At 37.6% G+C, this 11,859-nt stretch overlaps 1 protein-coding gene across 3 annotated transcripts in view; it reads right to left on the bottom strand.

Annotated features, from left to right (window-relative positions):
* Positions 1-2,401: 2,401 nt before the first annotated feature.
* The window catches only part of NLK (nemo like kinase), a 110,283-nt gene continuing 100,825 nt past the window's right edge, over positions 2,402-11,859 (bottom strand). For 2 of the 3 annotated variants that reach the window (XM_037880516.2, XM_037880518.1), the window contains exons 8-11: positions 10,070-10,156; positions 8,126-8,324; positions 4,673-4,766; positions 2,402-4,127 (exon numbers count right to left, since the gene is read on the bottom strand). In XM_037880516.2, coding sequence (XP_037736444.1) covers positions 4,073-4,127; positions 4,673-4,766; positions 8,126-8,324; positions 10,070-10,156 — 435 coding nt within the window. In that variant the 3' untranslated portion in view covers positions 2,402-4,072. Of the gene's footprint in view, positions 4,128-4,666; positions 4,767-8,125; positions 8,325-10,069; positions 10,157-11,859 lie in introns of all 3 variants that reach the window. The other variant, XM_037880517.2, reaches the window with a different exon arrangement.

Raw genomic sequence — 11,859 nt, 5'->3', positions numbered from 1 at the left:
GCTTTCATAACATCCCCTGGCAATGAGTTCCACAGGTTGACTGTGCATCGTGTGAAGAAATACTTCCTTTTGTTTGTTTTAAACCTATTGCCTATAAATTTCATTGGCTAACCGCTGGTTCTTGTGTTATGTGACTGGGTAATTCACTTTCTCCACATTTTCATGATTTTATAGACTTCTATCACATCATACCTTAGTCATCTCTTTTCCAGGCTATGAAAAGCAAGCTATGAAAAATATACACTTATGTGTAATTTGCAAATACATACCCAAAACCTACTAAACCTATTGGATTAGCCAATAAGCCAATATAATGCAACTAGTACATGTAGAAATGACGACTAAATCACAAGGTAGTAAATTATACAAAATGGTTATGGGCCAGCCACTAAAAAAAACCTCTGCAGTTAATTCAAAAAGCCAGTTCAGAAATGTAGTTTCTTTTTGAAAACTAGTTTTGTGGACGAGCTTATCATTGGCTGAAGAAGAGAATAGCTTTGTTCTCTAAGCCAATCAGTATGCAGCCAGCCAATGATATTTCATGATCCATTAGGAGGTGGATACTAGTAATCGACTCCTACACAGTTGATCTTGTCTCTTCAATACTGTTCTCTGCCATAGGCTTGCCTTCAACCAAAGTACCTGCTGGTTGTCTGTGAATTGTGAGCATAGTGCTTCCAATATTTATGTCCATTTTTGCATCTTTTCCTGCCCTTGTTTTCTCCCTTCTTGCCCTCAGGAAACCATCCTATGCAGTGTATTTGTCAAGTAGCATCTTTGTGGTAACTAAAAGCCAGTTGTTTTAAAATTATTTTTCCCATTTGTTAATTCTGCACCCATTATCAGTGCAAATCTAATCAGCGCAAATTTAGCATGAGCTAAAGTCCAAAAGCTTATAGATCAGTAGTGACAACATTGTTTAATCCCTTGTACAACAGGAATTTAAACTGCTTAAAATGCAGCCCAGAAAATTCAAAATCAAGGTCAACGGGTAAGCTAAATTTTAGCCTTATTGGATGCAAAGAGGTATTTCAATAGGACTTCCCATTTTTAATTAGTAGTCAGAGTAAGATCTATGCAGAATGGCTAACTATATATTAAATGCTCCGCATTTTAGTCCTAGAATTACTATCTTTGTCCCACAGATACAGCACCTGATGCTGCTCTCATTTAACTGTAATTTATGTACAGAACCAAGAAACTGAGGCTACAGAAAATGTTAAAGTCATCACACATTTAAAAACTCTTGCCCTTGTGTGTGCACACTCATTCCTCAGGGTGCCTGTCCCACATTTGGGCCAGTGCAGATATAGATACATAGATGATATAGATCTCAACACGATTTTGTTCCTTGTGTGTTTATTGAGGAGACCCACACTGGAAGCTCTGGCAATTAGCTCCAACAGGCTTTGTACTGATGCACAATGTGGACATTACGATTCATAACATTATGAAGTAAACCCTTTACAACACTACGTATTTAAGAAGAGAGCAGTTCTAGCAGCAATCCATTTCATATCTGCATTTAAAATAACCAGATTCAGGAAAAACGGAAGACCTACGCTGAAGCAGAATTGAGTGAGTAGTGCTGGCTAAACAAAAGTAGTACCAAATAAATTAACTGACACCAGTTTAGTGATATCCATACATGAAACAGAAATGTGACCACCACCACCACCAACTTGATGTTGAAATTTAGCTCATCATAATATGAAGAAATTGAGGCAGAGAGGTTACATGAATTGCCTGAAGTCACTGAGGAAGCCCATGTCAGAGCGGGGAACAGAACCCAAGATCTTCTGACTCCCAGTCTTACATTCAGGCCATGACACCATCCTTCCCCATCTATAAGACTATTCTATTTCTTATGGGTTCTAGCAGCCGTATCTATGTAAGTTACTTGCTTGATTCTTTGAAAGTTTCATAACCATGAAATGTGTGGACTGCTTTCCATTCTGGTTTGTTAATGCAGCACTGCTGAATACTGGGCTACGTACATTAGTTGTTTAGAAAATCCATTAAAGCTTTCGCTTTGAAAGAATTACATGGATTCTGCAAACAAAGAAAAAAGAAAGTAGGACCAACCATCCTTGAGCGCATATCTTTAATCCCGCCCATCTAAGTGTAAACCAATTTCTTATTTATCTTCTGTTAACCTGTGGTTCTCAGCTTCACCCATGATCTAGCGTTGCAATAAGGTTCAGAAAATAATTAGAATAACTGGATGCTTCATAAAAAGTAAATCTATCAACTAAACGACCCCCTCCAAATCAAGATGCTTTAAAGTCTTCTCACTTTAAACTATTTCAGACAGCATTAAATCAAGTTTAGAATAACTGAAAAGCTAGCCAACTTTTTTGGGGGAGGTGGAATGAGTCAGGAAATGAAAGGATAACACCACTTTTTCAAATGTCACATTTAATGTTTTCACCACTGTACTTCAAATCTACATTTTACAAAGTGACCAGCAAGTGTGCCACATTAACTGTCCAACCTCTGAGATTTTACCTTTCATACCAGTGTCTTCCTGGGCTCTTTTAATTAAACACGTTTCTCATTCAAGTGAATTGAAATGTTTCAGTTGGTTTTATTCTCAAGAGCCTCATAAAAAACAAAGATATTGCACCATCTTTGTTTAGTAATTCAATGTTTGTTTCTTTCACAGCAAATAATTACTTCATTGAAGTTAAAACTTCCAAACATAACTTACTAATAGTCTCCAATTTCAGCTCAGATCACTCTTGTTGAAAATACTCTGCTAAATACAGATAACTTACAATAACTTTAACAGTTAATTGTCCATAACAAACACCAAGGTTTTTCCCCAGACCAATGCTCAAAATTTAAGACCATCCATTAGTATTTCTTTGTACAGGTGAAAAACAGTCTTCAATTTTCTTGTCTTGTTTTAAATATAAAAGTTGGAAGGGACATTCAAGTTTCAAGTCTCCACACTGAACTAAAAAAAAAATAATAATCATGTGGAGGTAAACAAACCAAGTTGTATACTCCAGGAGGTAGAGGCCTTCAATTTGTGTTCATATATACATATGCACAGAATAATTCAGTGTTCCAACAGAAAAAAGAATTAGCCAAAAAGAAATAAAAGTTATTTACTACTGTGACATTTCAAGACTTCCACAGTTTTGCCTAAAGACACAAACACAATTAACATAATTCCCTATGTGCTGTTTTTTTTTTTTTTCCTTTTCTTTCTTTCTTTCCTTTTTTTCTCTCAACTGTCCAGTGCAGGAAAAAATTCTCACAAAATTTCACAGACCTAAAATGTGCAAGCTAGTTTCTCTCTATACAGCAATGATGTCAGGATTCTTTGAAATTAGCCCATAAATGGAATTATTTACACACATAGAAGATGCATGCTTGGGGGTTTTATGTAAGAAAGAGCAGAAAAACTTCTAATAAAAATAGATTAAATATATATATATATATTTATACTGGGTAAGGAAACAGAAGTTTATTCTCTCCTAGTCACAAACTCATTCTCTCTACTCACAACATTTGATTTTAGAACAGCACACATTACCATCACAGCTCTAGTGAGAAGCTATTTATAGGATTTGATCATCAGGTGACATGTCCATTCATAGTCTGGTCACGGTCATCTGATGTGACTTCATGATTGGTCGCAATCAAGTTCTCCGTATTCCTTAATTTTAGAAAACCCCAAATCTTCAGGAATGGCTCAATATCAAAATGTATGTCTATCCTTTTTACAATCTCACTTCAATTAAAAAAATCAAAACAAAAAACAACCTCCCCAAATTTGGTTCAATTCTCTGTTTGTTCCGAGCTGAGCCATCACAGCTGCGCCAGAATTCATAAAACATGTGCAACTCTGGGTAAAATATTTTCTTCTAAAAGCACAACCACTTTACAAGATTAAAAGTCTAGTACATCTCTAAATATTATTTGTATCATACAAGTAGTGGTTGTTAATTTAAAACTTCATTAGTAAAATTACAGTACAAGCATGATTAACCTCCAGAATTGCAAATCCCAGACTCCAGTGGAAAGCTACATTACATCTTCAGTAGTATATCATCTTCTACTTTTATTCCCAAACCAGTGGAGATGGCGGCATCTCAGATGGCTGAGCAACAGTGGAACTAGAATATAACAAAAACAGAAAATCAGTGTTCATTAACAATGGGTAACAGACAAGCAGCACAAGAAAGTTAAGGTTTGACTGGTAACACCAACATTTATCTCTAAAACTCAGATCAATAACCTTTTACATTAAAATATTTAAGCATACATTTTCGTCATTATCCTTAATTGCTCATTTTCGTAATGGTTCTCCATTCATCATTTTATTTGTCTTTTTTTGCAGTGCAATTTTAAAATCAGAATCTCTACTGCGTACACAAATCTCTCAATTTTACACTTTACATGCTGTCACACTTTTATCTGTTCACAAACAGATGATCTATTACTTGAACTTTCTACATGTTTTACTGAAGTTCAGCATCACCTAAATAAAAGTACCTTTAAGTTTAATCATAAATGTTTATACCATTCTTAGCAGAAGACAGTTATATGGAAAGTTTCCCCACTCCCCTTAATTCAAAATTTAAAAACATTTCAAATGTATCATAAATGCTGTACAACTAAGAAATGTGAATTAATATCAGATGTGATTACATACAGTTACCTAATAAAGCTCTTAAAAGCAGCAGACTGAGGGTTGATGCAGAGAGGTACTCTGTTTCCTTTCTGCTGTTCCAAAATGAATTGATGAATTATTTCTGTACAAGAAACAATTGACACCATTAGGTTAGCACTTTTTGCTTTGATTAGATGCAATGCGGAGTAGAAGCAAACATGGGGTTTTTTGGGTGAAAGTATACACAATAAGATTACTGGGGACAAGAGTGGAAAATAAGCCACCCAGTTTTCCCATCACCAATGTGATGTATCCTACTAAATACCACAAATGCCCATGGTACTTTCATATATATAGATATAGATATAGATATAAAGTAAATAAAATAAATACCCATCCCCCTCTAAAACACTAAGTGATTTCGGACTATGGATTGAATATGAAAACGTAAAAGGGCAATTTCTTGAAGTGCCTAAAACTCTCAATAGCGGTAACCAGCGTTGCAAGCATGGAGAACACAACCCTAACACCTACTACACTTTATTAGTATATAAAGAGCCGAAACTAGAAACTTCTGCATCCAGATTCGCTGATCAGTCCAGTCTGGTGCTTAAATACACAGCAACTCTGCAGCTATTAAATTCATGAAGCAAAAGCCTATAGTACTACTTGGCGAGGTGACAACAAATCAACCCTCACAGAGTAAGGGGAACTCTGCATACATTACCTGCTTGTGCATCTCCTTATGCAGGAGAAAAAATGGCAACTGGCGGAGATGGAAACAGGGCAGGAATGATATCTTCTAGGAGAAGACTCTGGTATGGACTTCAAGTAAAGGGCGGCGTGCAAGAATTTGCACTTTTGTCAGAAATCCCTGATGGGAGCTTTCACAACAATGCACTGACCACTGCTAACACCGGGTTTCATTCTGTACCTGACTGGGGGACAGCAATACCACTAGTTGGTAACAACAGTGGTATTCGGTCTTTGATGTGAATGCTGGCAGGAGATACGGATTACTAGATCATTGAAACAAGGTGGCGAAGTAATATCTTTGACTGGATCAATTTCTGTTGAGAAGCCTCGTAAGCTCAAAAGCGTGTCTCTTTCACCAACTGAAGTTGGCCCAATAAAAGATATTACCTCACCCATCTGGTCTTTCTCATATCCTGGGACCAACATGGCCATAACATGGCAAACATACAGGATGTACGACAGGGCCATTGATGCTGGCAATGTGCCAGGGCTCTCCCACATGATTGGCCTGACAGCTTTAAGCAGCAGGATCTGACCTTATAAATGTGGCCCTGCCACAGGAAGTCATGTGCACACATATTATGCAACAGAGGGAAAAGGGGCAAGGTTTTTATATAGATAAAATGTTTTAACTACAGGAGAGGGTTTTTTTTGTTTGCTTGTTTGTTTTTAAAATAACACAAGGTATTTGCCAGGAGTTACGATGCTGCTAACTGACTACTGCTTCACCACTTGTGGGAGGAATCTGCCATTCTCACCTATGAAGGATCTCTTCCAGGCAAATGTTATGCTCCTCCCAAATTTACATGCACAACTTCATTGGGAGGAGGAGGATGGAAGTTACATGGCCTATAATAGAGCAGATATTTTTTTCTCCCTTGCATATCTGCAGCAGTTTGTGAGTGCAGATCCATTTTATATGTCAGTGAACTGCAGGGCTTTTGAGAGCACAGTAAAATTAAAAATGGGTAAAAATCAGACCCAATTTGGTACCGGCATCCAAGATGTGGCATGCAGCTGCAGATCCTAATAGATATACAAGTTAGGAAAATGAATGCCTACTCCAACTGCCATTTTTGTATGGGCTCTGGGGGTTTGTGGCATTTTTTTTTTATCCTTGAATAGACTGGCATTATTTCATTAGGAATAGTACACAGTGGCCTTGCTTCATGAGATGTACAGCTGACATTGCTTGCATCTTAGCACCAAACTAGGCACAAAGTAGCACATTCATTTGTTCCCTAGTTAAAAAAAAAAATATATTAATGTTCACAAAAATCCTTAATAAAAATCAGTTTTGGAAACCTCTCTCTATATCTACACATATAAAGTAGTACATTAACAGATACCTCTCTATTGAGGTATTAAAATAGAAATTTAAATGAAATTAAAATTAGACACGTTGTGCATATGGCACATAGTAGGTAGGAATTTTTAAAATCAACATTTTAATTGAAATGTTCTCATTTTAGGATTTCAAGTTCCCAGTCTAACAAGCCTTACACCCGCATATCTATTTTTTGTTAGCATCCTAGTAATTAAATTAAGAGGAGTGAGAACAGTTCTCTCTAGCTTGATTTCTGACTGTGCACGAGATTACTTAAAGCACAGCAGAGGGATGCACGTCACTAGAAAGGGCTGGACAGTGAGGTAACAGAAGGGGCAGCGTGACTGGATCAAAGAAAGTTCTATAAATTCACACAAGCAAAAACTTTGAACATTTCAGAAACATGGTACCAACAGGGCAGATAACTCAGGGTTTCATGGCAGTATTGTGGGTATTTTTTTTTTTTTTTTTTTTGAGTGAGACAGAGAAATGAACTTCTCCTAAATGATTATTCTTGAATCATTTGTTACTTATGAATCAAGAAAAAAAACCCTCAGAAATGCATGTTATTCCCCCTATATTTTGTCTAAAAGAAATGTATTGAGGATAACTCTTGTAAAACGAAATCCCTATTCATGCTACATTCCACCTTTGTCCCCATTCATTCTCCCAAGGCAATGGTATACTGCTGGGCCATTTTAAAAACCCAACAGTTATATTCTGGTTTGTTTGTTATGTTGGGATTGGACTTCTTGTCTCTAGTGGTACAAAACAACGTCTAGTGTTTAGTGATCTTCCGCCCCAGTAGTTCCTTCTTTCAAGCATCAACATTGAGTTCTCTCGTCATGGCATGTCAAGACTCAGAGTGTGCTCCTTGTACCACTGCCAGATCTATGGAATGGCACCAGCAAAAGAGCTTATGATGGCAGCTGCTTTTAAGGCATTTGACACAGCAGCATCAGTGTGAACAGAAAGTGATAGAATTAAGTGGGAGTACTATGAAACTACCCAGCTTCTGCAAACTACTTGTTGATGAAGGCTGACTCTTCTATGGAGCACAGTCATTGATCCACACTCTTTTCCTTACATTGGTTGTGGTGGTTTTTTAAATACAGTTCCCTGCTAAAATACCACCTTTCCCACACACCATTCTCCAATAAGGATTGTTAACTCAGGAGAAAGTACCAGTAGGGACAGAAGTCAATATGCCAACTATTTTATGGCATTCTCTCTATCAAAACAGCAAGAAAATAAAGTTATTTGGTAGAGAAACTGCAACTCCACTCTGCCTACCACAGGCAAGGACCTAATGGGTCAGGGTGGCTGGCTCACTACATACAGTGAAGATTCCAACTATGTACTGCCCAGGATAGAGCAGGGAGATGCAAACCTAAACACAAAGAGTGCATGATACTCACCTTTCACCTGACGAACAGAACTGAGGTTCTTTTCAAAAGTGTCATCAAATTTGGGATTAGTGATGGGTTCAAAGTCACTGGTATAAACTCTTCCAGTAGAGGTGGAAAAACAACATTTACACATACAAGTGTGATATCGCAATCGCCCTTCATCGAGATATGGATGAGCTAAGGCATCCTTAGCGGATATTCTTTTGGACTGAAATATTAAATTAAAAACAGAGTATTTGTAATAAAAAGTAAATATTTTCAGTGCCTTGTTTTGTATACAGAATGCTTTCCCACAGATTCACCTCTAATGTTTTCTAAATCCCATATTAAGTATACTTGACAAATATACCACTAGGGGGGGTATCGCACTAAAAAACAAGCAGGGTAATATATATTTTTATATTTATATTTTTATACAGAGTGCATGTGTGTATTAAGTGCTACAATAACCAAAATATTCCCTAATACTTTTAACAGTAGCAAAGAATCCTTCGTGCTAGTACGGGCATCTATTCAGAAAATCATTTCAACACATGCTTAAGTTTAAGCCTTTATCGAGCAAAGCATTTAAGCATATATGAAAAGTTAAGTACATACTTACAGCCAATTAAAGTCAATCGACTTAAGCATGTGCATCTGAGGTCCTTAAGAGCACCTTATACATTAAGTTTCACAGCACCCTTGCTGAAGTACAGTAAAGTAGCTAGGATGACGCAGAGGTTACAGCAGTGGACTTTGATTATACAATCTACATTTTATTTCCAACTTGTCAAAACTGGCTGTTATGTGACAAAGCAAGCCACTTAATCTTTCCATGTCTCTGATTCCCCACATCTGTAAAATAAGGACTAATTCCCACTTCTGTAAAATGCTTTGAGATCTTTTGATGGAAGCTGCTATTGCAAATGCAAAGCATAATTAAATTCTCACCTCACAGATGAGTAAAAAACAGCAGAAAGGTTAAGTGACTTGCCCAAAATTACTGACCAAGACAGTGGCAAAGCTAGAAATAGAACGCCAGCATCCTGGCTATCTGTTTTATTCACTAGACTACACTGTCTCCTGTCTTGAAATATCAGAGTATACAGCACCTGTTCTTCGGGCTGTTGGCTTGATTTTCAAAGTAGCTGAGCTCCCACAGCTTCCATTGACTTCAATGTGATTTTTGGGAGTCAGTGCTTCTGAGAATCAGGCCATATGTAAATAAGTTACTATTCAACATTTGATTTGTTTCTTTTAAATTTCCCTGTTGTTTGTTTGCCAAAAGCTTTTACAGTATTTTCAGTTAAAAGCAAAGATACATCCTTCTGAGCACTCTGATGATCAGCTGCTGGCTTCCTGCTACTCAGCACAGTCATCACTGGCTTGTCTTATCTTATTCAATTGCAATTTTAAGGATTTTCCTCTCAAGGTGCAAGTGCAGAAATGACTACAAATTTAGATATCAAATTTTTAAATGACAAAGTTGCAGAGTAAGCCCTAGAGCTGAAGTCCACAGCAGCAGCAAGGGCTAGAAAGACAGGTGCATGCCGAAAAATCCCCTATGTGATGGTGTGTATAATACAGAAGGAAATGTTCATGTTACACGACTATGCACGCCCACGCATCACTGATTAGAATTGAATCAAAGTATCTAACATTCTGCTACCTACACCTAACTAAACGAGGGAGAAAAATGGCATGATTCACAAACACCCTCATATGCCACGTTTCCATGCCTTCTTTCTTTAAAAGGGAGCCTATTATTTGTAGGTGAACTCCAGATTGTTCAGTGTACTCTGTGCCCACAGGACCACTTATATGGACTTTGCAGAACAGAAGGCACAAAAATGGTGGTATAGAAGAAACACAAGGAAAAACAGTCCTTTACCCACAATGTTCATCTATGCAAAATATAACAAGATATGTCATTTAGAGAGTGTTGCATATCAAATAAAAAATAAAAACACTTACTGGATCAAAGACCAACATCCTGCAAAGGAGATGAACTGCTTCATGTGTAGCTTGGCTGGAAAGTGTATATAGGACAGGAAGGGATGGCTGTAAGAGGGAGGAAAAAACTATTAATCCAAGTCATGTCGTATCAATCCTGTATAATATAACAGTTTAAAAAAAGTGCTTATTACATCAATTACCAAGATATACATTTTGCTGAAAGGGAAATACACCTTTTCTGCCATCTACAATAGGGAACAAATGTTTGGTAATAGGCTCTTCAATCTAGCAGACAAAGGTATAGCAAGAGCCAATGGCTGGAAGTTGAAGCTAGACAAATTCAATCTAAAAATAAGGAGCAAATTTTTAACAGCGAGGGCAACTAATCATTGGAACACTTTAGCAAGAATCATGGTAGATTCTCCATCTATGGCAATTTTTAAATCACGATTGGATATGTCTAGTTCAAAAGGAATTATCTGGGGAAATTCTACCACCTGTGCTATACAGATCAGAGGAGATAATGACAATGGTCCCTTCTGGCCTTGGAAGTGATGAACCTCAAACATGAATATCATTGCTATGGCTCAACTCAGCAAATCTTAATAAAGACTTTAGACTGAGTTGCAATTTTATTTCAATTTCCCCCGCAAGTAAATTTATATAGTAGTGGCCATTCAAAAAGTCAACTTTTTATCACCAGCTACCACACAGAATCAGCAGTATTGCCCTATAGTTCATATTCTAGTTATCTGGGGTACCTGAGATACCACTGTGTAGCACCTATGAGTACATGTTGATTTTTGATGGACCATCATGGCACCTGTTGCTGAAAGATTTTGAGTTGTTCCCAATGGCCTATTGCAGCACCACCATTACTACTATGAAAGGTTGTGATGCTCTATTTTTTTTTTAAAATGGGTCATCTGACAAATACAGCCTACTCCAGATTATCCAAATAGCATGGGGGACAGGGCTTTTATTTGGATAATCAGAGGGTTGGAAAATCAAGAGGGCTGGAGCCATTCAGCAGCAGGGTGAACTCCCTTGCAGCCAGGGGCTTGCAGGGATTGGGTGTCACAGGTCCTGGGGCAGCAAAGGGAGCCTTCTGCAGCTCCACTGACACAGCCCTGCTTAGTCACTCCCGAGATACACGGGGGATAAGAAAGGGATTCCGATAATACAGTGTTTGGATAAACAGGAAAATACTGTGGAGTGTGTACACACATACTCAGTCCAAGGGGCAGAGGTTTGGATTTATGGTTCACTCTGCACTTGAATATTACATTCATGACAACTCTTTACTCCCACTAGCCAAATATTTTCAGTCATTTCAGACTGTCACTACATACACAAAACACGGACTTAAAAACCTTGAAAGTTAGATGTCTTTGTAAGATTAGAAACAGCTTAATGCAACCAGTTCCATTTGACTGTATCAAAAACTTTTACCCTCTATTACAATAAAGTTATTTAATACACTTATTTGGAAATTAAGAAACAATGTTGTATGTTTGCAATATTTAAGACAACAAACTTCTCAGGAGATGAATATTCACCTTATTCTGCATGACAATCATGCCTTGCTGCCTTAACGAGTCTCCTTGTCCATGCTGGAAAGAAGGCAGAGGGGACCCGCAAATCGGAAAAAGAACTCCCAGTCCCTAACTGTACTAAAACAGCTAAAACTATCTACCACTATTTTTAATAACTAGAGATACAGAAGTAAGAGCTTCAAGGACACTGGAGTGTTCTGTCTCAGACCATGCACAGGTCAGAAAGAACTGTAGAGGCAGGCGGTCCACTCC

Source organism: Chelonia mydas, chromosome 17 (assembly GCF_015237465.2).
Source record: "Chelonia mydas isolate rCheMyd1 chromosome 17, rCheMyd1.pri.v2, whole genome shotgun sequence".
NCBI lineage: Eukaryota > Metazoa > Chordata > Testudines > Cheloniidae > Chelonia > Chelonia mydas.
The sequence above is the reverse complement of the archived record's forward strand: the minus strand, read 5'-3'. Positions and strand labels throughout refer to the sequence as shown.